Source organism: Notolepis coatsorum (genome assembly GCF_963971535.1).
Source record: "Notolepis coatsorum genome assembly, chromosome: 1".
NCBI classification, from domain to species: domain Eukaryota; kingdom Metazoa; phylum Chordata; class Actinopteri; order Aulopiformes; family Paralepididae; genus Notolepis; species Notolepis coatsorum.
The window spans coordinates 241533500-241556621 of record NC_140165.1 but is presented as its reverse complement, the minus strand read 5'-3'; the positions used below and the strand labels follow the sequence as shown (position 1 = coordinate 241556621).

At 46.5% G+C, this 23122-nt stretch overlaps 1 protein-coding gene across 1 annotated transcript in view; it reads left to right on the top strand.

Annotated features, from left to right (window-relative positions):
• Positions 1–23122, top strand: part of pipox (pipecolic acid oxidase) — a gene marked incomplete at both ends in the record, with an annotated part of 137268 nt that overhangs the window by 109046 nt on the left and 5100 nt on the right. The window contains one exon of the mRNA XM_084315137.1: positions 9858–9933. Within this exon, the coding sequence (XP_084171263.1) occupies positions 9858–9933 (76 nt within the window). The remainder of the gene's footprint in view (positions 1–9857; positions 9934–23122) is intronic.

Below are 23122 nucleotides of genomic sequence, written 5' to 3'. Positions count from 1 at the left end.
GGTAAGATGAGATGATGTAAGATAAGATAAGGTAAGATGAGATGAGGTAATGTAAGATAAGGTAAGATGAGATAAGATGATGTAATGTAAGATAAGGTAAGATGAGATGAGGTAAGATAAGATAAGGTAAGATGAGATGAGGTAATGCAAGATAAGGTAAGATGAAATAAGATGAGATAAGATGAGGTAATGTAAGATAAGGTAAGATGAGATGAGGTAATGTAAGATAAGGTAAGATGAGATGAGATAATGTAAGATAAGGTAAGATGAGATGAGGTAATGTAAGATAAGGTAAGATGAGATAAGATGATATAAGATGAGGTAATGTAAGATACGGTAACATGAGATGAGATAAGATGAGATGAGGTAATGTAAGATAAGATAAGATGAGATGAGATTAGATGAGATGAGGTAATGTAAGATAAAATAAGATGAGATGAGATTAGATGAGATGAGGTAAAATGAGATGAGATGAGGTAATGTAAGATAAGATAAGATGAGATGAGATGAGATGAGGTAATGTAAGATAAGGTAAGATGAGATGAGGTAATGTAAGATAAGGTAAGATGAGATGAGGTAAGATAAGATAAGGTAAGATGAGATGAGGTAATGTAAGATAAGGTAAGATAAGGTAAGATGAGATGAGGTAATGTAAGATAAGGTAAGATGAGATGAGGTAAGATAAGATAAGGTAAGATGAGATGAGGTAATGTAAGATAAGGCAAGTTGAGATGAGGTAATGTAAGATAAGGTAAGATGAGATAATATGAGGTAATGTAAGATAAGGTAAGATGAGATGAGGTAAGATAAGATAAGGTAAGATGAGATGAGGTAATATAAGATAAGGTAAGTTGAGATGAGGTAATGTAAGATAAGGTAAGATGAGATAAGATGAGATAAGATGAGGTAATGTAAGATAAGGTAAGATAAGATGAGATGAGATGAAGTAATGTAAGATAAGGTAAGATGAGATGAGATGAGGTAATGTAAGATACGGTAAGATGAGATAAGGTAAGATGAGGCTGGACTATTGCAATGCACTCCTCATCGGGATCCCTAGTAAAAGCATTAAAAAACTGCAAACCATCCAGAATGTCGCTGCTAGGATCCTGATGAGGGTGCGCAAATATGATCACATCACCCCCACCCTCAGATCCCTTCACTGGCTCCCCGTGGAACACAGGATTGAGTACAAGGTCTCCCTCCTCACTCACCAGTGCGTACACTGTGGTGCCCCTGCCTATCTCAAGGAACTCCTCACCCCCCAGTCCTCCTCACGCTCCCTCCGCTCCGGCACAGCCTACCTCCTCAAAGCCCCCAGGACTAAGCTGCACACCATGGGCGATCGAGCCTTCTGCTCTGCTGCACCCAGACTATGGAATGCTCTCCCCATCCACCTGAGAGCACCACAATCCGTTGTGATCCGTCTAAAAACATTTCTTTTTAACAAGGCTTTTGCCTGAATTTTTCTTTTACTTTTATTTGTTACTTCTATTCATTTTATTATTATTTTATTTTATTTTACTTTTATGTTCTTCCATTTCATTGGTTGTTTTATTCATTTTAATTGTTTTTATTCATTTTAATTGTTTTATTCATTTAACCTTTTGTCTATAACTCCTGTAGCACTCTGAGATTCTCGCGAATATAAAGTGCGGTACAAATTGAATCTATTATTATTATTATTATTATGAGATGAGGTAATGTAAGATAAGGTAAGATGAGATGAGATAGATACTTTATTATTCCCCTTGGGAAAATTCAGGTATCCAGTATCCAGAGATGAGATGAGGTAATGTAATGTAAGATAAGGTAAGATGAGATGAGATGAGATCAAATGAGATAAGATGAGATACGATAAGATATTCCTTTATTGGTCCCCTTGGGGGAAATTCGGCATCATAGCAGCATGGGGGATGGTAGGTACAGGTATGAGCAGGGTAATAGTGGAAAGACATAAATATAGGCAATACAAGTTGATTTGAATATAAAAATATGAGAAAAAATAAACAGTGTAAACAATATAATTAACTCTGAATATAAAAATATGAGAAAAGTGTGTGTGTGTGTGTGTGTGTGTGTGTGTGTGTGTGTGTGTGTGTGTGTGTGTGTGTGTGTGTGTGTGTGTGTGTGTGTGTGTGTGTGTGTGCGTGCGTGCGTGCATGTGTGTCTGTGTGTGTGTCTGTTTCAAGCTTCATTGTGAAAATAATATTATGATATTCAGGTTATTAGTACAGTACACCCATTGAGCCAGTTGTAAACATCAATTGTGTTTGACATTGGTTGTCTGTATTATTTGCATTGCCATATCACACAATTCCCCAAAGCTATACACAGGTGCAAGGTTGTGTATCATCTCTGGGGAGGTGTGTGTGTGTGTGTGTGTGTGTGTGTGTGTGTGTGTGTGTGTGTGTGTGTGTGTGTGTGTGTGTGTGTGTGTGTGTGTGTGTGTGTGTGTGTGTGTGTGTGTGTGTGTGTGTGTGTGTGTGTGTGTGTGTGTGTGTGTGTGTGTGTGTGTGTGTGTGTGTGTGTGTGTGTGTGTGTGTGTGTGTGTGTGTGTGTGTCTCTCTCTCTGTGTGTGGCTGAGCAGTGCAGCAGATCTCTCCTCCAGCGATACAGCACACTGCTTTTATAAAGATCACATAGCTCCAGGTGAGCTTGCTTGCTGTGACCTTGGCTAATGCTTCTGAGAAGCACAATATCTGTGTGGCCCTTTTTTCCCCACATTCATCCTCTCTCACCGTGCTTTTACACGTGTCTGTAATCCGTCGAGGGGTAATTGGTCATACGGTACGGCGCTAGAACATTCTATTATATGAATTATTAGGTAACACTTCATAATAACACTCAGTTATAAGACCTTTATAATGTATTTGTAGATAATGAACTAATCATGAACAAACCATTTATATACATTCGTAAATTATTATTAAATCATTTATAACTATATTTGTATAACATTTACAAATTAGTTCTACATTATTTATAACTCATTATCAACATTGTTTGTACTTGATTTGTTCATCATTAAATAATGTTGTTTAATGTGTAGTAACACATTTGTAGATGCTTTGAAAAATGGATGAAAAAACAACTATACTGTACCTCCATTTATTTGTTCATGTTCAACAAATGATTTGTTAAGACATTCATAAAACATCTATAAATCATTTGCAAATATATTGTGTGCCCTAATCTGAAGTGAAGCCTATTCATCATTAACAAATGTCTAATACAGTTAATTATTTGTTTACTTTTTCATCACCTGTTACAAATGTTGCAGACAGCTTTTGGATACACCCTTCTTTGTGACATCAAACAGTGACAGAATTAGGAGGACTATAGATAAATGCAATTTTATTAACATATAAAATACATGACATATAGTGTAACTGGGGGGCACTAGGACCCAGGAGTACCCTGGCCAGGGATTGACAGAGGAAGTATCACACGAGTGAGACTTGACTTCACGTGTGTTGCCGTCTGTTGAATGGAAGCACATCAAGTACGTCTACACAACAAGAGTTGTAGGTCCAAAATTATGGAATAGATTTATCAACAAAAAATGTGTTTAGCCTGCTCATACCTTAAAAGTTTGGGGCAGCACGAATAACTTGGCTTTGCTAATGTATCGTGCTTCCATTCAACAGACGGCAACACGCGTGAAGTCAAGTCTCACTCCCGTGATACTTCCTCTGTCAATCCCTGGCCAGGGTGCGTCTATTCGAAACCCAAACGGTTCGTGCTTCCGCGTTCGCGTTTTCCGCTCTGATTGGCCACTGACCTACGCTAGTTTTGCCCCCCCCCCCCTGGTATGAGCGTAGAAATAATGCGTGGAGAGCGGAGAGCGAGCCTCGCACACACCACTTTGAAATGGGTATTGTCAGAGTATTAGAGTCATTACGGTAACCGGCCGTACGTCACCATGGTAACACGGGGGTTTTACGACACTAGACCGACTTACGTACTGACTGCTTTTGGCTCGCTTGTGTATATGCTCGACAACGTTATTATAAAGTATTACCTCCACAAAGATACCTGACTGGACATTCCGTGTTTATTACATGGTGTCAGAAGCGGGGTATTTTCGTCTACTAAGTGAGTGAATCATGGCGAAGTTTAACCCACCAGAAAGTTTTTCTTTTGATAAACCAACGGAGTGGACAGACTGGAGGAGGCGTTTTGAAAGATATCGAACAGCTACGGAGCTCACCAAGAAGCCTGGTGATGTACAGGTTTCTGCGTTGATATACGCAATGGGGAGTGAAGCTGAAAATATTTTCAAATCGTTCACGTTTGATGATGATGCCGACGAGAACGACTACAGGATAGTGTTGGGGAAGTTTGATGGCTATTTCTTCCCTAGACGGAACGTGATTCATGAGGGTGCCGTGTTTCATCAGAGAGTGCAGCGGGCGGGAGAGCTGGCAGAGACATTTATCAGAGCTCTCTACGACCTATCAGAACACTGTGATTTCGGTCGGTGTAGGGATGAAAACATCCGAGACCGGATCGTAGTGGGGATTCAGGATAAAGAACAGTCTCGTAAACTGCAAATGATGTCAGACCTCACCTTAGCGCAAACTATACAGTCTGTACGCCAGTCAGAGACGGTTAACATGCAAGTCAGTGCACAGGGGGAGACTACGGGAGCCGCCGCGGCCATACAAGAGGTACGGGGAGCGCGGAGAGAAAACCCCAGATGGCAAGGGAGGAGCTATGCCAAGGGAGGAGGAAAAGGCGCGGAACACGGAGGGAAGTGCGGCCGTTGTGGGAAAATGGCGCACAAGGATCCAGAGTGGTGCCCCGCACAAAATTCAAATTGCAATAAATGCAACAGGACTGGGCACTGGCATAGTCAGTGCAAATCCAAAGCGGTGAGTGAAGTAACAGAGACAGATGAACAGAGTGAATACTTCTTGGGATCAGTGAATGCAAACACTGGTAATGAGCAGTGGACAGTGCAGCTCCTCATTGGTGCAACACCAGTGCAGTTCAAGATTGATACTGGAGCAGATGCTAGTGTTATGTGCGAGGAGACTTTTAATGTGCTTATCCCAGAGAGGGAACTAAGCCAGACCAGCGTATCACTGAGCAGCCCAGGGGGTAAATTAGATTGTCAAGGACAATTTCAAGTCAACACTGCATACAAGGACAAATCATACTCATTCCCAGTGTTTGTCATCAGAGGGAAGTCTGTCAACAACTTACTCAGCCGGTCCACAGCAGCAGAGATGGGCCTCGTGAAACGGATCGAGGAGGTCCATGGTGCCTTTGGTGACCATGGCACACTAAAGACAGAGCCGGTAAGGATTAGGCTCAAGGATGACGCCATTCCATACGCGGTGCACACAGCACGCAGAGTCCCAATACCACTCATGCCCAAGGTCAGGGAGGAGCTTCGCCGCATCGAGGAGAACGGCATCATAGAGGTGGTAACCGAGCCAACGGACTGGTGTGCCCCCATGGTGCCGGTGCTAAAAAAGACTGGGAAGGCGCGTGTATGTGTTGATCTTAAGAAGCTAAATGTACAGGTCAAGAGAGAGAGAGATTCATCCTACCTACATCGGAAGAGATCACAGCCAAGCTGAGTGGAGCAACAATGTTCTCCAGCCTCGATGCAGCCTCAGGGTTCTTCCAGATACCTCTGCACAGCGAGAGCGCCCGGCTGACCACCTTCATCACTCCATTCGGCAGGTACTGTTTCCGGCGCCTACCGTTTGGAATAACAAGCGCGCCGGAGATATTCCAAAGGAAGATGACAGAGACACTCGAGGGCCTGCAAGGCGTCGCCGTCTATATGGACGACATCATAGTGTACGGGAAAGATGCAGAAGAACATGACCTCTGCCTCCAGAAGGTCCTGGAGAGAGTCGAGTCTGCTGGGCTCAAGCTCAACAAGGACAAGTGCGTGCTCAGGCAGAAGCAGATCCATTTCCTGGGGCAGGTGGTCGATGCCTCGGGCGTGCGGCCAGATCCAGCAAAAGTGCTGGCCATCCGGGAGCTCGCCGCGCCCGAGAACGTGCACAAGCTCAAACGAGTCCTCGGCATGGTGAACTATCTGGGGAAATATGTGCCAAACCTGTCCACAGTGGGCCAGCCACTGTACGAGTTGCTCCGGTCCAAAACAGTCTGGACCTGGGGCCCAGCACAACAAACAGCTTTTGAGAAGTTGAAAGAGCTCCTGATGACATCGCCGGTGTTAACCTTCTACGATGTCAACAGACCCACTGCAGTCTCGGCTGACGCAAGCAGCTACGGGGTCGGTGCGGTGCTGCTGCAGCTCCATGGAGAAGACTGGAAGCCAGTCGCGTACTGCTCCAGGAGGCTGACTGACGCGGAAACTAGGTACGCGCAAATTGAAAAAGAGTGTTTGGCGAGTGTCTGGGCCTGTGAGAGGTTCGAGAAATACCTCTACGGCCTTGAGAGTTTCAAGCTAGTGACAGACCACAAGCCCCTGGTCCCACTAATGAACAGCAAGGATTTGGACAACGTCCCACTAAGGTGCCAGAGACTTCTCATGCGGCTCATGCGCTTCAAGCCAGTGGCAGAGTATGCGCCTGGGAAGACCCTTATTACAGGTATCACAGTAGTACGCCCTACTGTAGAACATGACATATTAGCATGACATCTGATTCATTAATGCCAATACTAGGGACAAACGCAATTGGCACAAGTGTAAATCATGGATTAGTCACTCAGTTTTAACATCAGCTGACTTAGCTCACCTCGTTCATCTGCTGGCTGTGGAGCTTATGGTCACAAGTTCAAATCACTCTTGGGTCAAGTTTTTTATTTTTTACGTTTAATTAATTTATCCACTCTGGTTGGATGGTGTGTATGTATATGTATGTATTGTGCTGTATAATGACAATACATTCGAAGCTGTCTGACGTGCCACTGTCGTGTCCATAGGCAGCGTAGCGATTTCAAAATGAGATTCAATTCAAATGTATTGTCATTATACAGCACAATACACACATATACATACACACCATCCAACCAGAGTGGATAAATTAATTAAACGTAAAAAAAATTATAATAATGAACCAAGAGTGATTTGACCTTGTGACCATAGGCTCCACAGCCAGCAGACAAACGAGGTGAGCTAAGTCGGCAGATGTTAAAACTGAGTGACTAATCCATGATTTACACATGTGCCAATTGCGTTTGTCCCTAGTATTGGCATTAATAAATCAGATGTCATGCTAATATGTCATGTTCTACAGTAGGGCGTACTACTCTGATACCCATTTCAAAGTGCGTGTGTGCGAGGCTCGCTCTCCGCTCTCCACGCATTATTTCTACGCTCATACGGCATCGGCAAAACTAGCGTAGGTCAGTGGCCAATCAGAGCGGAAAACGCGAATGCGGAAGCACGAACCGTTTGGGTTTCGAATAGACGCGGCCAGCGTACTCCTGGGTCCTAGTGCCCCCCATGTTACACTATAATGTTATGCACATGTATTTTATATGTTAATAAAATTGCATTTATCTATAATCCTAATTCTGTCACTGTTTGATGTCACAAAGAAGGGTGTATCCGAAAGCTGTCTACAACATTTGTAACAGGTGATGAAAAAGTAAACAAATAATTAACTGTATTAGACATTTGTTAATGATGAATAAGCTTCACTTCAGATTAGGGCAGACAATAGCATCTGCAAATGATTTATAGATGTTTTATGAATGTCTTAACAAATCATTTGTTGAACATGAACAAATAAATGGAGGTACAGTATAGTAGTTTTTTCATCCATTTTTCAAAGTATCTACAAATGTGTTACTTACTACACATTAAACAACATTATTTAATGATGAACAAATCAAGTACAAACAATGTTGATAATGAGTTATAAATAATGTAGAACTAATTTGTAAATGTTATACAAATATAGTTATAAATGATTTAATAATAATTTACGAATGTATATAAATGATTTGTTCATGATTAGTTCATTATCTACAAATACCTTATAAAGGTCTTATAACTGAGTGTTATTATAAAGTGTTACCAATTATTATATTATCGATTTTTTCTTTTCAACCAGTGGAATGAAGTTTAGCGACCTAATGTTTAGTTTAGATTAGATTCAAATGTATTGTCATCAACATCATACAGCAAAAGTACAGTAGAAGGAAAAGAAGAGTGCAAATGTAACAGTAAAGTGCAATAGTAATACACAATGTACAGGTGATTAAACTGGATATCAAATATATAATAAATTGGTACTACTAATTTATAATTTAGTAATAGTGAAAAAGATAAAGACAAATCTTTGACTTTGCATGTTATGCTGTTGAAAGTTCTTCCATGAAGATGTGTAAGATTTGTGCAAAAATATTAATAAATCAATAATTTAGTAATAGTGCCAATCAGATGTACAGAGTTGCAGTATTAATATGTACAATGATACACGTATAAAGACACTATGGTAGTAAGTCATACTGGACAGCAGCGTAACTAGTACGAGTAGGTAAGGGATATGTACAGATATAGATATAGTATTAATATGTACAGTGATACAGGTATAAAGACACTATGTAGTAAGTCATACTGGCCAGCAGCGTAACTAGTAAGAGTAGGTAAGGGATATGTACAGATATAGTATCTACAGATAATGTACATAGTTGTAGTATTAATATGTACAGTGATACAGATATAAAGACACTATGGTAGTAAGTCATACTGGCCAGCAGTGTAACTAGTAAGAGTAGGTAAGGGATATGTACAGATATAGATATAGTATTAATATGTACAGTGATACAGATATAAAGACACTATGGTAGTAAGTCATACTGGCCAGCAGCGTAACTAGTAAGAGTAGGTAAGGGATATGTACAGATATAGATATAGTATTAATACGTACAGTGATACAGGTATAAAGACACTATGCAAGTCATACTGGCCGGCAGCCAGTAATGTTTTGACTTGTTTTTCACAGATGGACAGATCTTTTCACAGCGGGGCGCGTGGCCTTCACCACCCTGCACACTGCGCCCTAAAAAGAGCAATAGAAGGAGGATGCTTTTTTTCAAAACAACAGGGAAACCCCACAATGCTACTAATGAAGTGTCTATACTACCTTTTCTTAACGGACGGGACTGTGCAGGGAGGCAAACGAGCTGGGATCCTAACGACAAAAAAATTCAAATGCATTATGATTCAAACTCAGATCTCAAATTGTAATTCCGAACGGCGTTTTTGCAAATGAGTTGAAGCTCAGTGGGGATTTTCAAAACGGATGGATTTGGTAGCAGAGCAGGGCCTTGCAGAGACCTTTAGAGGGGCAGGTGCTCAAAAAACTACAGCGTAACGTAACCGGCCAAACTATAGCATTAGCAACCAATATTCAGAGAATGTAACACGGAATCTTACAAACTGCATCATACTATAGGATTATGCCTTAGAATAGTTTGGAATTTATCTAAATGTATTATAGATTTCTATTGGCTAATGGGCCCGTCATTCCAAGAGAGAGGGCGACACGCCACGCAACATAACAGAAAACCATGCACCTCAGACAGACAGGCATTCAAATATTTATTTTTATTTATAATATTATTAAAATTATTCTTGATGAGGACCATGGGTATTGCGCTTTACAAAAAAATAAATAAATTAAAATAAGCCTCACCAAAAAAGGGCACTTCGGTCATCAAGGGGCACAAGTGCTTGGGCACCCTCTGCACCCCCCCCCCCCCCCCCCCCCCCTCTGCACGTGCCTGTAGCAGAGGTGCAGAATGAACAGGCGAGGGCACAGGGACCAGCGACGCTGCTTCTCCAAGCTGCCACCCCCGGCGCCACTTAGCGCCTCTCCGTCTTCACAGCTCTTCACCTTGTCTCCTTTTCGCAGCTTACACCGGACCACCATTTTGTGCTGGACCTCCACCCTGCTTACAACAACATTGTGATCGGAGCAGGATTCTCAGGTTGGTACACGTGATATGTACAGTACATTGAGACTGAACAGCTGTCGTATCAAGTCGGGACTAACTAACGTCGTCTTGTTGCCGCCGCTGCCTTAGTTGTGTTGACGTGTTGACTTCCAGGTCACGGCAGAAACAAGGGGATCAATCGGAGGTAAGATTTCGAGCTCCGCTGAAGCTGAGCCGTTGGCAGGAGAAGAGAGTTGTACATATGGGGTTAGAGACTCAGTGCCAGAGCCGTCTGGCGAGGAGAGGGGGGCCGTGCTCCGGAGATCTGGCTTTGATGGAAGAAATGCTCACAGTGCGTGGATAGCAGGCATGCAGTGCTCATGGGATGGGGGTTGCACGGCGTACCAAACTTCTTTGAGCAGGAGCACGCACATGCACAGATGCACACGCACATGCACGGATGTGCACGCATGTGCACACAAGAATGCGTTCCACTCGACTCTGCGCCATGTACCCACCTGGCTACTTTGCATAACAATAGCTCAGGTTGTCAGGTGTGTTCAAATACTACAGTTGAACCATTCAACACAAAACCGGTGAATGAAATGTGTTACATTCCATTCCTAGAGGCAATTAGGCATAGTCTTTATTCGCGAGGGAACATGTATGCACGTGCCGTCATTAGAACACAGTGCAACCACCTATGAAATCACCACTGCACCACCTCTGATTTTGGCGCGACCCCGAGTCAGTCGCCATGGGTTTTGCTCAGCAACGAATCTGCACATTTATAGTTATTATGTTTGTTTTTACTACTTTTTTTATCGAAGCATCACTGGCGGGGACGTCATACGACCGCCAGTCACTTATTGACCTAAACTCCGGACTCAAAGAGGAGTTTAGAGACACTTTATCATGCCAAGAATGGCCAACGGAGATCAGGCGGGACAAAGACAACGCGGGAGACAAAGACGGCCGCAAGACAAAGAAGAAACACAGGGGGAAGAGGAGCGGGATCAGATTAAGATTAAGGAAATCTGCTTACCGTCCGGCTATTCCATCTATCTTCCTGGCGAATGCTCGTTCGCTAGAGAGTAAGATGGATGATTTACGTGCGCGGGTCCGATTCCAGCGAGAGATGAAGGAATGCAATATCCTGTGCTTCACGGAGACCTGGCTGAAATCAGTGACTCCCGATCACAGCATCTCTCCCTCCAACTCCTTCACCATCTTCAGAGCGGACCGTACAGAAGCCTCCGGGAAGAGCATCGGCGGGGGGCTATGCCTTATGACCAACAACGGCTGGACTAGCCCCGGGGAAGTGAAGATACTCTCCCGTTCATGCTCTCCCGACATGGAACACCTCACGATCCAATGTCGCCCGTTCCATCTTCCGCGCGAATTCACTGCAGTGATCATGACTGCAGTGTACATCCACCCCCAGGCGAACGTCGCCAGGGCGCTAGGGGAACTACACGACCATCTGAACGCGCACCAGATCAAGCATCCGGACGCAGCCATGATCGTAGCCGGGGACTTCAATCAGGCGAATCTGAAGAAAGTCATGCCGTCTTTCTTCCAGCACATCGTCTGCTCCACAAGGGGAGGAAATACACTCGACCACTGCTACACCCCGTTCAGAGCCGGATACAAGGCTGTACCGGCTCCACCATTAGCGGGAGCAACAAACACGTCGGATCATGCCGCCATCTTTTTGGTCCCAGCATATAAACAGAGATCACGTGACGCCGTCGTGTCACGTGAGGTAAAAAAATGGGACGACCAATCAGAGGCCACGTTTCAGGATGCACTAGATGACGCCGACTGGGGAATGTTCAGGAGGAGTAACAGTGACGTCAGCGATTTCACAGACGCTGTGGTGTCATTCATAACAACACTGGCTGATAGTATTGTCCCCACAAAGAAGGCGAGGGTGTTCCCAAATCAGAAACCATGGGTGGACAGTACCATCAGAGCAGCCCTGAACTCTCGCACAACTGCTTATAACCGGGGCAGAGAGTCAGGAAACATGGAAGAGTACAAGACAACAGTCTACACTCTGCGCAAGGCTGTCAAACTTGCTAAGAGGACGTATGCCGACAAGATGGAGGCACAAATGGCACAGAATGACACAAGAGGCTTATGGCAGGGACTGAGGGCTATAACTGACTACAAAGTCAGCACCCCCTCAATGGGGAGCGACGACGCCTCCCTTGCGGACCAGCTCAACACCTTCTACGCGCGGTTTGGTGCAAACAGTGGCACTGCTAGCCCAACGGCTAGTGACGTCACTGGTGCGCCGGCTGTTGTGGAGGGGGGGGGGGGCATCCGCGGGGGGGCGGGGACGCTCTCTCATTGACGGTACACAGTGTGAGAAGAGCATTTATGCAGGTGAACACCAGGAAGGCTGCTGGCCCAGATGGTATAACAGGACGCATACTTAAGTCCTGTGCCAACCAGCTTGCCCCGGTGTTCACCGCCATATTTAATCAATCCCTGGCGGAGTCGGTGGTCCCTGCCTGCTTCAAGATGTCTACCATCATCCCTGTACCGAAGAAACCCTCCCCAACATGTCCAAATGACTACAGACCGGTGGCACTCACCTCTGTGGTCATGAAATGTTTTGAGAGGCTGGTCAAGGACCACATTTGTGCCTCCCTCCCCAGTGATATGGAACCTATGCAATTTGCATACAGGACAAACAGGTCCACTGACGACGCGGTCTCCCAGGTACTGCACAGCACCCTCTCCCACCTTGACCGTCAGAAGGGGGGCTATGTGAGACTGTTGTTCATTGACTACAGCTCAGCGTTCAACACCATAGTCCCCACCAGACTGGTGGACAAGCTGATCGAGCTGGGTCTGAGCTCCGCCCTGAGCGCCTGGGTACTGGACTTTCTGAGTGAAAGACCCCAGGCGGTCAGGGTGGGGGGTCAGACCTCCAACACCATCACCCTGAGCATCGGGTCCCCCCAGGGCTGTGTTCTAAGCCCCCTGCTGTACTCACTCTACACACACGACTGTGTGGCCAAGTTCAGCTCCAACTCCATAGTGAAGTTCGCAGACGACACTGTGGTGGTGGGGCTGATCTCGGACAACGACGAGAAGGCCTACCGGGAGGAGGTTGAGGTACTGGAACGCTGGTGCCAGGACAACAGCCTGCTCCTGAACATTGGTAAAACCAAGGAGCTGATCGTGGATTATAGGAGAGGACAGCAGGAGACACACACACCACTGATGATTAACGGGGCTACCGTGGACAGGGTGAGCAGCTTTAAGTACCTGGGGGTCCACATCTCAGAGGATCTGACATGGTCAACACACATAGACACAGTAGTAAAGAAGGCGAAACAGCGCCTCTACCACCTGAGACAGTTAAGGAAGTTCAGAGTATCGGGGAAGATACTCCAGTCCTTCTACTCAGGAGCTGTAGAGAGCATCTTGACCGGAAACATCACTGCCTGGTATGGAAACAGCACGGCACAAGACAAGAAGGCCCTACAGAGAGTGGTGCGCTCAGCCGAGCGTACCACGGGTATTGCACTACCTCCCCTGCAGGTTCTATACAACAAGAGGTGCAAATCCAGAGCCTGCAGGATAATGAAAGACCCTCACCACCCCAATAACAGCCTGTTCCAGCTGCTGAGGTCAGGCAGACGCCTGCGAACCCCAGCTACTAGGACAGAGCGGCTTAGGCTCAGCTTCTTCCCCCAGGCCATCAGAGCCCTGAACAATGAACATTGAGTGCCACAGAACACTGAACTATCCACACACAAGCACACATGAACACACACACGGCACGCACGCTGTGCACGCTCACACACTAGCAGCCACTTAACACTTTAACATGAGCGGGCACACACTCATGCCGCACACTTATGGCCAAAAGGAAAGGCCACTTTAAATTAGAATAACAGGAACAGTGTATTGCACTACCAAAGCTACCTAGCATGTCCTATATGCTCTGTAAATAACTATGTACAGATACCGAGATGTCACACCATGTTACCTGTTTATTGCACAATGTTGTTTTTTTATTGGATTCTATTATATGTTGTAACACTGTATTGCACATCGTTGCGGGCAAGACCACCCGCATTTCATTGTATACTTGTATGCCGTGACAATTAAAATTCTTGACTTGACTTGGTAGATATAGGCACGCGCAGATAGGTACGCTACGGAACCCTCCGCCATGAGCCCCTCCCCTTACCAGAAGGCTCCGGTACTGAGGCATAAATGGTGCATTTTATATAGCAGCTTTTATCCAAAGCGCTTTACACTTTGTTCCTCACATTCACTCACACGTTCACACACCGACGGCGGAGCCAACCGTGCAAGGTGCCGCCCTGCTCATTGGAAGCAATTAGGGGTTAAGTGTCTTTCTCAAGGACACTTTGACACGCTGCCCGGGAGGAGCGGGAATCTAACTGCGAACCTTCTGATTACCAGACGACCGCTCTACCTCCTGAGCCACTGTCGCCCCTGAGCCACACGGTTGTGAAGTAAAAGATTCCAGTAATCTGGTTTTAATTTACACATTCATTACCATTACTGTAGTAAAAAAAGACATTATCAGATTAGTGAATCCATTAATGTTTGGATTATTTAAACCTGTAGGGAGGGAGAAACAGACACTTAGATTGTGAGGCTATATAGACACTGACATTGTTTTACACATCTTGAAATATTGTAGATGATGATGATAATAATGGCACTACTTAAATCTGTAAATTGGAATCAATTGGAATACAAATTATTAAAATGTATGAGGCAAAGTGAAACAAAGGTAATTGGAAGTAATCAGATTACTTTACCACGTTTGAATATTCCAGTGGATCGTGTTACTGATTAAAATGTTAAGCAGGGTATTCTGTAATGGATTCCATGTGATAAATAACCCCAACCCTGTTTACATCATTTATATATGAACTGCATTTATATAGCCGCTTTCATCCAAAGCGCTTTACAACTTGTGCCTCACATTCACCCATTCACTCCTCACACATTCACACACCGATGGCGGAGGCGACCGTGCGACTGGTGCCGACCTGCTCATCAGGAGCGCTTTGGTGTTAAGTGTCTTGCTCAAGGACACTTCCACACGCTGCCCGGGAGGAGCGGTAATTGAACCGGGAACCTTCTGATTACCAGACTCTACCTCCTGAGCCACTGTCGCCCCACTATATATGCTATTTTATTATTACTTTTATAAGTAATAATTTTTTTTTTATCCACTTTTTCTCCTTATTTTTCTATTTTTCTCCCATCCCAATTTCGTGATTCCAATTCTTCCCTCCCCTGTCTTGAACTTTGCTAGACTATGCCTCCCACTGGTCGGCTGTAGTGAGGATAGAAGCCTTGCATCAGGTGTCCCCTCCGGTACGCGAGGAGGCAGCCTGCCGCATCTTTTCACCAGACAGCTCGAACTCTCAGTGGCGAGGAGTAACGCGTGGGAGGCTCACGCTGCCCCCGATACTTCCTGTTTCTGCTGTACAGGCGCACCAACCGACCTGCAGGAGTCACTGTCCACAACGTCCGATCCCCACCCACCGGCTTTCCCACCCTCTAACACTGCCAATTGTGTTAGTATGACAACCGGCCAAGCCGGTAGCAACGCCGAGAGCTGGGCTCGATACCAGCATATCCTGCGTTAGTGGCGAGCGCATTGCCCACTGCGCCACTCAGCCGCCTCAAGTAATAATTTATTTTATAATAATAATAATTTATTTTAATACATTTTTAACATATTTTCTTTGATTTTAAAGGGGCACTTCACCAAAATAAATGCTGATTTATTTAGCATATAATCTCACACACATCCATCCAATAAAACCTTTTATTTTGAAGACATTGAATCCTTGCGTTGTGTTCATTACAGCTCAGTGAAATGATAAGGCAGCAGTCCCTATAAGACAAGGTGTTGTCATTTTTTCATCAACATCATTCCATGCAGCTGTAATTAACAAGGATTCAACGTCCCCGATGACATCACTGGTGGCCATATTCAAACTCCTTTACTCCCAATAACCGTCAAACTGTGTGTGCAAAATGTGTGCAAAACTGTATAGGGTTTTTGGATGTGTGATATGTGCAAAATAAATCAGCATTGTTTTTTGGTGAAGTGTCCCTTTAATGTTGTATACAGTATCGTATAGGAGGGTAACACAGAAATACAAACCATTAGAAGAGAGACTAAGAGAAGAACGGGTTTAAACTACTTAACAGCAAGGTGATGTTCAGTAGAGCAGTAAGAACATCACCAGCACCACAGGTGAGACTAACAGGTGTGCTGAATAATATCAAACCCCTGGACACCAGACCATCCTCCCAGCGACGCCAGCCTAACTTTTAACGAACCCTCTTAGAGACGGATCTTTATTGATCCCCCTGGGGAGATTCCGGGGTCACATCTGGGAGGTGCAGGCGGGGTAATAGAACTAAACAGCCACCGTGAGAGGACATGATGAGGGGCCTCGCTCCGGGTCCAGCCTCGTGTTATTCTCCTACCCTGTCTTTACAGCACCATGGGGGGGGGGGGCTATGTCCTCTCCCGGGGGTGGCATCCGGGTCTCCTGGCATCGGTCCATCTGCTCTCTCAGAGCCACCTCCATAAGCTAATTATATGTGTAATTAATTTCCTGCTCGTTAATTGCTTGGAGAGGACTTGGCAGTGGCTGGGATGCAGGCGGCTCGTGCCACTGGCTCACGGGGCATTTACCAGTTATTTTATCCATCATTACTTGCCAACCTCAACACTGCATGTCTGACCATCCTCGTTGGGAGGTGATCTCTAATTGGGATTATTGTCATTATTGATTTATGAGGTTATTTCCCTTCATCTTTTTCCTATTAACTCATTGGACGCCACAGACTTGAGCATCGTTTGTTCCTACCACGCCAACGCTCTAAAATATAGGAATAAGTGGCAGTGTTTGCAGGGCTATGTATATATTCTATATTATAGCTATGGATACAATACTATGGCCCATTTGACATCAACTATCTATCGTTCAATATGTGAAAAAGAATAATTTTTTTCATCAATACGTTCGCGTGTTATACCGTGGTGAATATAAGTATAGTTTTAGAGTGATCCTGTCTAATCCCAGAAAACGACAATATGCAGCAAAACGTGAATTTCACTAAAAGCGTTGGCGTTTCTCGCCTGGACACGCTACTATTTCCAAATAAAATTTATATAATAGGTATTATGTTTCATTATGAATGCATGAAAGGGGGGGGGGGGGAGTTTTTTGATGCTTTGATTGTCACCAACGGCATACGTTGTGGAGTAACGTTACACACACAGTGGTGCGTTATTGAAATCATCGGGGGTTGCACGCACCACGTGCACGCGCGCTCCCGCGAATGCGCATTTAATGTCCCCTCGCTTGAGCACAGACTAAAGCCTCTACGAATGGAATGTAACACATGTCTTCACAACAAGTTAGGTGTGAATGTATCTGAGAACGTATTTAACACACCTGACGACCGGCGCTATTGATATGCAAATAGCGAGTACTTATCATGGGGTGGCACGGAGTGCAACCCCGTCCCATGAAGAACGCATGCCTGCACACACACACACGTTGCGATCAAGGTGAAATCATGGTTGGATCAAAGCAGGATTGATATAATTTAGTCCTTACCTTCACTAGGAGGTACCCCAAAAAGAATATTCCAATTGTCTGATCGCAAGTCCCAGTATTCAATGCAATCGGGATACCCGCTCGACTCGCCTGACAAAGAAAACTGCGCCCGGAGACATTTGAACGTTGCACAGGCCAAGATATAAGGTTTCAAAGGGTGCTCGATACTGCCACCTGGGAGGATGTAGCCGGTATTGCACTTTAGCATTCTCAGGATGATTCCCCATGTTAACCCTGAGTCCGTGTGCCTGTAATGAATAGAAATATTGAATAAAAGAAATAATGCTGAAAACCCGACTATACTCGGGTCTGGCGCTGAACGGGTGGCAAGATAACCCGACTATCCTCGGTGTAACTGAGGGGTACAATTCCCTGACTGTATTACTAGATATGATACTTACTACCACTACCTTTGTACTTTATATTCGGCCACCCAGTACTCGGCATAAATATATTATGATAAACACTCTCACGTAGATGAAACGGATCCAACACAAATGTACGAAGTCGAAGTATGTATTTATTCCTACACAGCAATGGTGTGTAGAGCAAGCACTTAATCACTTAATTACATTTATGAATTGAAATAGTATGCACTTTTATGGCAAAGAGTATTCGTCGGTATATCAATAGAGAATGTCCAATCTCTGATGGCGCAGGTGGTACATATACGACCTGGAATAGTTAAGGAATAATAGCAATGATACTTTAATGATTATAAGACTGGATACACTAGGGGGGTTAATCCGGTCGCTTGTAAGACAACAGGAGTAGGAGGGGGGGGGGGGGTAGAGTCTGGCTGCCTCGTCCGGCCAAGGGTATCCTGGGTGAACCCACAGTAGTGCAGTTCAATGCGCCAGCGATCCTTGGACCACAGATGAAAGCAGTTGGACTCTCTGTGAGCCGGCTCTCTCCGGTCCACGGGGGAGAGACGTGAAGCGACCTCGTCTTGCAGAGCGTCTCCTCACCTTGCGTCCTCTCCAGGGGGGGGGGTTCCAACACACGGCAGTGTCGGGGGTCTTTATCCATGGAATAATCACTGTACACAAAGCATAATCCGTGCCTGGGAAGGCGGGCTGTCGTCGGTAGAATAATCCGGTATACAGGTCCACTCGCTCGTCGGCTCTGGGGCTCCTCGGATGCAGTCTCACATGGGGTCGACCATCCTGGATAAGCAGCCAGTTCTCTGCCCGAAACGATGGGGTACTGACTACGGTAGTATTCTCCCCGTACGAAGCACTATATATTAACAGACTATTATTAGCTTAATAGACTACGTCCAACTCGACGATATAGTGCCAAATATGACTATTCAAATATTAATATACACGATGTCTCAATACCGATGGTAGGCCGAACTTGGCCTTACTCCCACACGTGGCGTCGCGGGGAGGCTTTACGTCTGTCACTCTATTGGAGGGTAAGAAACTGGACTGAAAAAGGAAGTCCTACTTTAGTAGCGCAGTATATATACGCACTATGAACAAATAGTACCGTTAGTGGTGCGGTAGCCAGATTCCTACGCGGAACTAGGACTTGTTCGTACATGTTGAGCGGTACGTTTGAACTGGGTCTGGGGGGTATGGCAGCCTGGCACCAAGGTCTCGACCAATAGTAGAATGGAGACTATTATGGGATGTTCAGTAGGCTAGAATGGATATTCAATGCATATTGTACAAGGAATATACAAGGGATATCAGGGAATATTAGAGAATATACAAATACAATTAAATATATATATATAAATAAATATATATATTCGGTTTAATCTGGCCCTTCACAACAGCCACCCCCTGATTGGTCCCAGACCTAATCAGTTAAGCAGAGACAGATTAATCGCGTTGTCTATTTACACATAAGGGTTTGCTGTAGGGGTCAGTCAACTTCACAAAGTCATAGGGTTATAGGGTCATGGTCATCATCGATTGTGTCTGGGAGTCGGGGCAGTTCTATGAGCCTCGCCACGGGACGGGTGTAAGTGCGACCCTGGACAAGCACTTCAGCTGCTCGGACCTTGCCGTCGGCACCGGTGATCACTTTGCTTACGCGGCCGGCCGGCCACATAGCTCTGGGCAGTGATTGATCAATAATCATGACGACTGTTCCTTCTGTCAAATTGTCTCTCTCCTTTACCCACTTCTGGCGGGTCTGTAGAGACGGTAGGTAGTGCAGTAGGAATGTCCTTTGTTGTGCACTCTCTATGGTAGTGCAATCATCTATGTTGGGGTCTGCGGAGATAACAGTGCTCAATCCACAGAACACAGGCTTCTTATTCTCAGCCTCCTCCTGACTGGCTTCCCTCGGGATAGGCGTGGGCCACTCTCCTTCCGGGAGCTTTAGGAATGCTGGGCCGTCACTGTAGACATTGCGACGGGTGAGGTCATCTAGGGGCATTCCCCGGGTGATGACGTCAGCTGGGTTCTGTTTTGTATCAACGTAGCGCCACTCTGTTTCTCCGGTTAACTCTTCGGTTAAGTCTTGAATCTCGGTGACTCTGACTCCCACGAAGACTTTGTACTTGCATGAGTCCGATTTGATCCAGGCGAGTACGGTCGTGGAATCTGACCACAGGATTGTTCTAGACACCGGTATGGTGAGCTCACGTTGGATGAGCGTGGCTAGGTGCGCTCCGGCTAGGGCTGCGCAGAGCTCTAGGCGTGGGATAGATTGTTGCTTGCGTGGGGCTATTCTCGAGCGGGCGAGGACAAATGCTGTGTAGATCTCTCCCCCCTCTTCTTGGGCCCGCAAGTAGGCTACTGATCCGTATGCGACCTCTGAGGCGTCACTGAAGACGTGTAAGTCCATTTTACATGTCTCTGGCCTCACCGTGGGTGGGAAGTAGCTTCGGCGCATATTAACGCCTGGGAGTGAGTGGAGCTCCATCTCCCACTCTCTCCAGGTGGATGCAAGGTGTGCGGGAATGGGGTCGTCCCAGCCCTGGTCCTTGTCCCACAATGCTCGTACAATCATTTTTGCCCTGGTGGTGTACGGTAGAATACATCCTAGCGGGTCATATTGTCGGGCGAGTGTTGTGTACACACTCCGTCTGGTGGTCGGCGCCGCCGCCGGCCTTCCCTGCTCCGTAGTCAGGGGCTTGTGTCTGTAGTGAAGCGAATCTGTTTTGAATCGCCACACCAATCCCAGGGTCATCTCCTGGGCTTCTCCCGGGATTGTAGCCATCCAGGTCTCGCTGCTGGCTGCCTTGTCCTCGGAGGAGAGGCTGCGCAGTACTTGCGGATCGCTGCTGGCCCACTGCCTGAGATCAAAGCCGCCTTTGATCAATGAGGCGCGGAGTTTAATCAGGAGAGCCTCGGCTTCTTCCTGGGTTGAAAGGCTTTGTAGACAGTTGTCTACGTAGAAGCTGTTCTTTACGCTGTGTCGGACCTCTTCGTCCGCTGCTGGGTCCTCTGCTACATGTTTCTGTAGTGCAAATGTAGCACAGCAGGGGCTGCACGTCGTTCCGAAGGGGAGGACTTCCCATTGGTAGATGGCTGGGTGCTCATCTCCTGGCTTCTCTCTCCATAGGAACCGTAACAGGGGCTTGTCCTCCTCTACTAATCTCACCTGCAGGAACATTCCTTTAATGTCCCCGCTGATGGCCACCTTTTCCTGGCGGAAGCGGAGTAGAACGCCGAGTAGGGAGGGGCCGAGTGTGGGACCGGGCAGTAACTCTTTATTCAGATTTTGGGATCCGATCTGGTAGCTGCAGTTAAATACTATGCGGTCTTTACCGTTGTGATGGACCTTGTGGTGAGGCACGTACCACGATTCCGTGGTCTGGTCAGCCTCTTTAATGTCCATCTTTGTGACGTGTCCCGCTTTGATGAGCTTCTCAATCTCAGCGCGGTATACACTCTCTTGGGCGGGGTTCTTGGCTAAGCGCCGCTCCGTGTTCAGCAGGTACCGTTCTGTGGCGTCTGTCTTGGCGTGGAAAGTAGGCATTCCTTCTCGCCGCAGGAGTGGCGTGGCGTATCTCAACACGCCGTTGACCGGGACTCTCTTGGTCCCTGTCTCGAGGAGGTGAATGGCGTAAATGTCATCTTTAGAGCGAATGTCTTTCTTTCCGTTCTTAAAGGGCATTTGTTCCAAGGTCCATAACCGCTCTACGTGTTGCAGGAGTGCGGTTTCTCCCTCTGTGACTCGGGAGTGGAGACATCTAGTGGCTGTACTTCGGTTGAGAGATTTGGCGAGCGGGCCTTGGAGAGTCCATCCCAAACGGGTCTCGACTGCTGCAGGACAGCCTCGGGGTCCGGTATGAACCCGGTCTATCGGGACAATGAGGTCTGCATGGTCGGAGCCTATCAACAGGGTCGGCATAGCATTGTCTATGAGCGGGATCGGTAACTTGCGCAGATGTGCATATTTCTCCATCAGCTTGGCGACGGGGTATGTGTACCGCGACAGTCCTATTTCTTGGCTGGTGAAAGCGTCTGTAATCTGGTACCGTCGCTCAGGCTGGCCGCTTGCTGCGATAGAGAATGAGACATTCTCGCCCTTTATCGTCTTCAAATCTCGTCTTATTGTCCGAATTGTCATTTGGGTTTCGCTTCCCCGCAGCCCTAGCTGGGCCGCAGCGGAGGCGAGCAGAAGGGTCTTCTCTGACCCGTCATCGAGGACGGCGTAAGTGTCCAGGACTTTATTCTGGTAGCTTAGTGTCACACGCACTACTTTTAGGAGTACTCGGGCTCCACTGCTGCTGGCGGGATCGATGTACATGACGCTCGCTTTGCTGCTGGATGGTGCGGGTGAAGGGCGCCGTCTGTTACTGTCGTGAAGTATGTCCAGATGGGCTCCATCGCACTTGGTGCACCCTTTCTTTAAGCGGCATTCGGCTGCCATGTGTGAGCGCGCACAGCGAAAACAGCGCTTGTTGGACTTTATCCATTGACTTGCTTCCTCCGCGTTCAGCTTGGGGAAGGAGTCACATTGCGCTAGCCAGTGTTCTTTCTCACAGTAGGGGCACACTATCTTCCACTTCTCCGTTCTGGAGGGGGTACTGTGGCTCCTGCTGCTCGGTACTGACTCCGATTGGTGCATCACAGTCACCGATCTTCTTCCATCATTTAGTCGTCTGGTTCCTTCTCTGGAGCCAGGGGTGCTCCGTCCGAATGTATCTAGCCGTAGGCTGCTGACTTCTCTCGCCAGGAAGTCTGCTAGATCGAGGAGGTTCGGTTCGGGGCCATTCGGGTCTCGGTGGTCTCTCTGCCGCCTAAAACGCTCCTGTCGAGCGGGCGGCAGCTTCTCCAAGATCCTTTCCACATTTGAGTTGGCGTAAAGTTCATGCCTCCCCTTCTCTCTCTGCGCTCCCAACATCCCTACCAGGGACTGCACTCTGATGGACAGGTCGTCCAGTGCTCGATTGTCTATTGCTGGGGGTAAGCGGTCGATGTGTCGGATCTCCTGGATCACGTAATCCCATATGCGCCCATACCTCTGGTCCAATGCTACCAGCGCTGCTGTGTATGGGGTGGTGGAAGTCGCGTAGGCGAGCGCTATATTATGTGCGCGGGGTACCTTTAAGTGCTTCAGTAGGATGGCGTATTTATGGCGTTCATCCAATACATCCACCAACATGGTCTCCAGACACATGC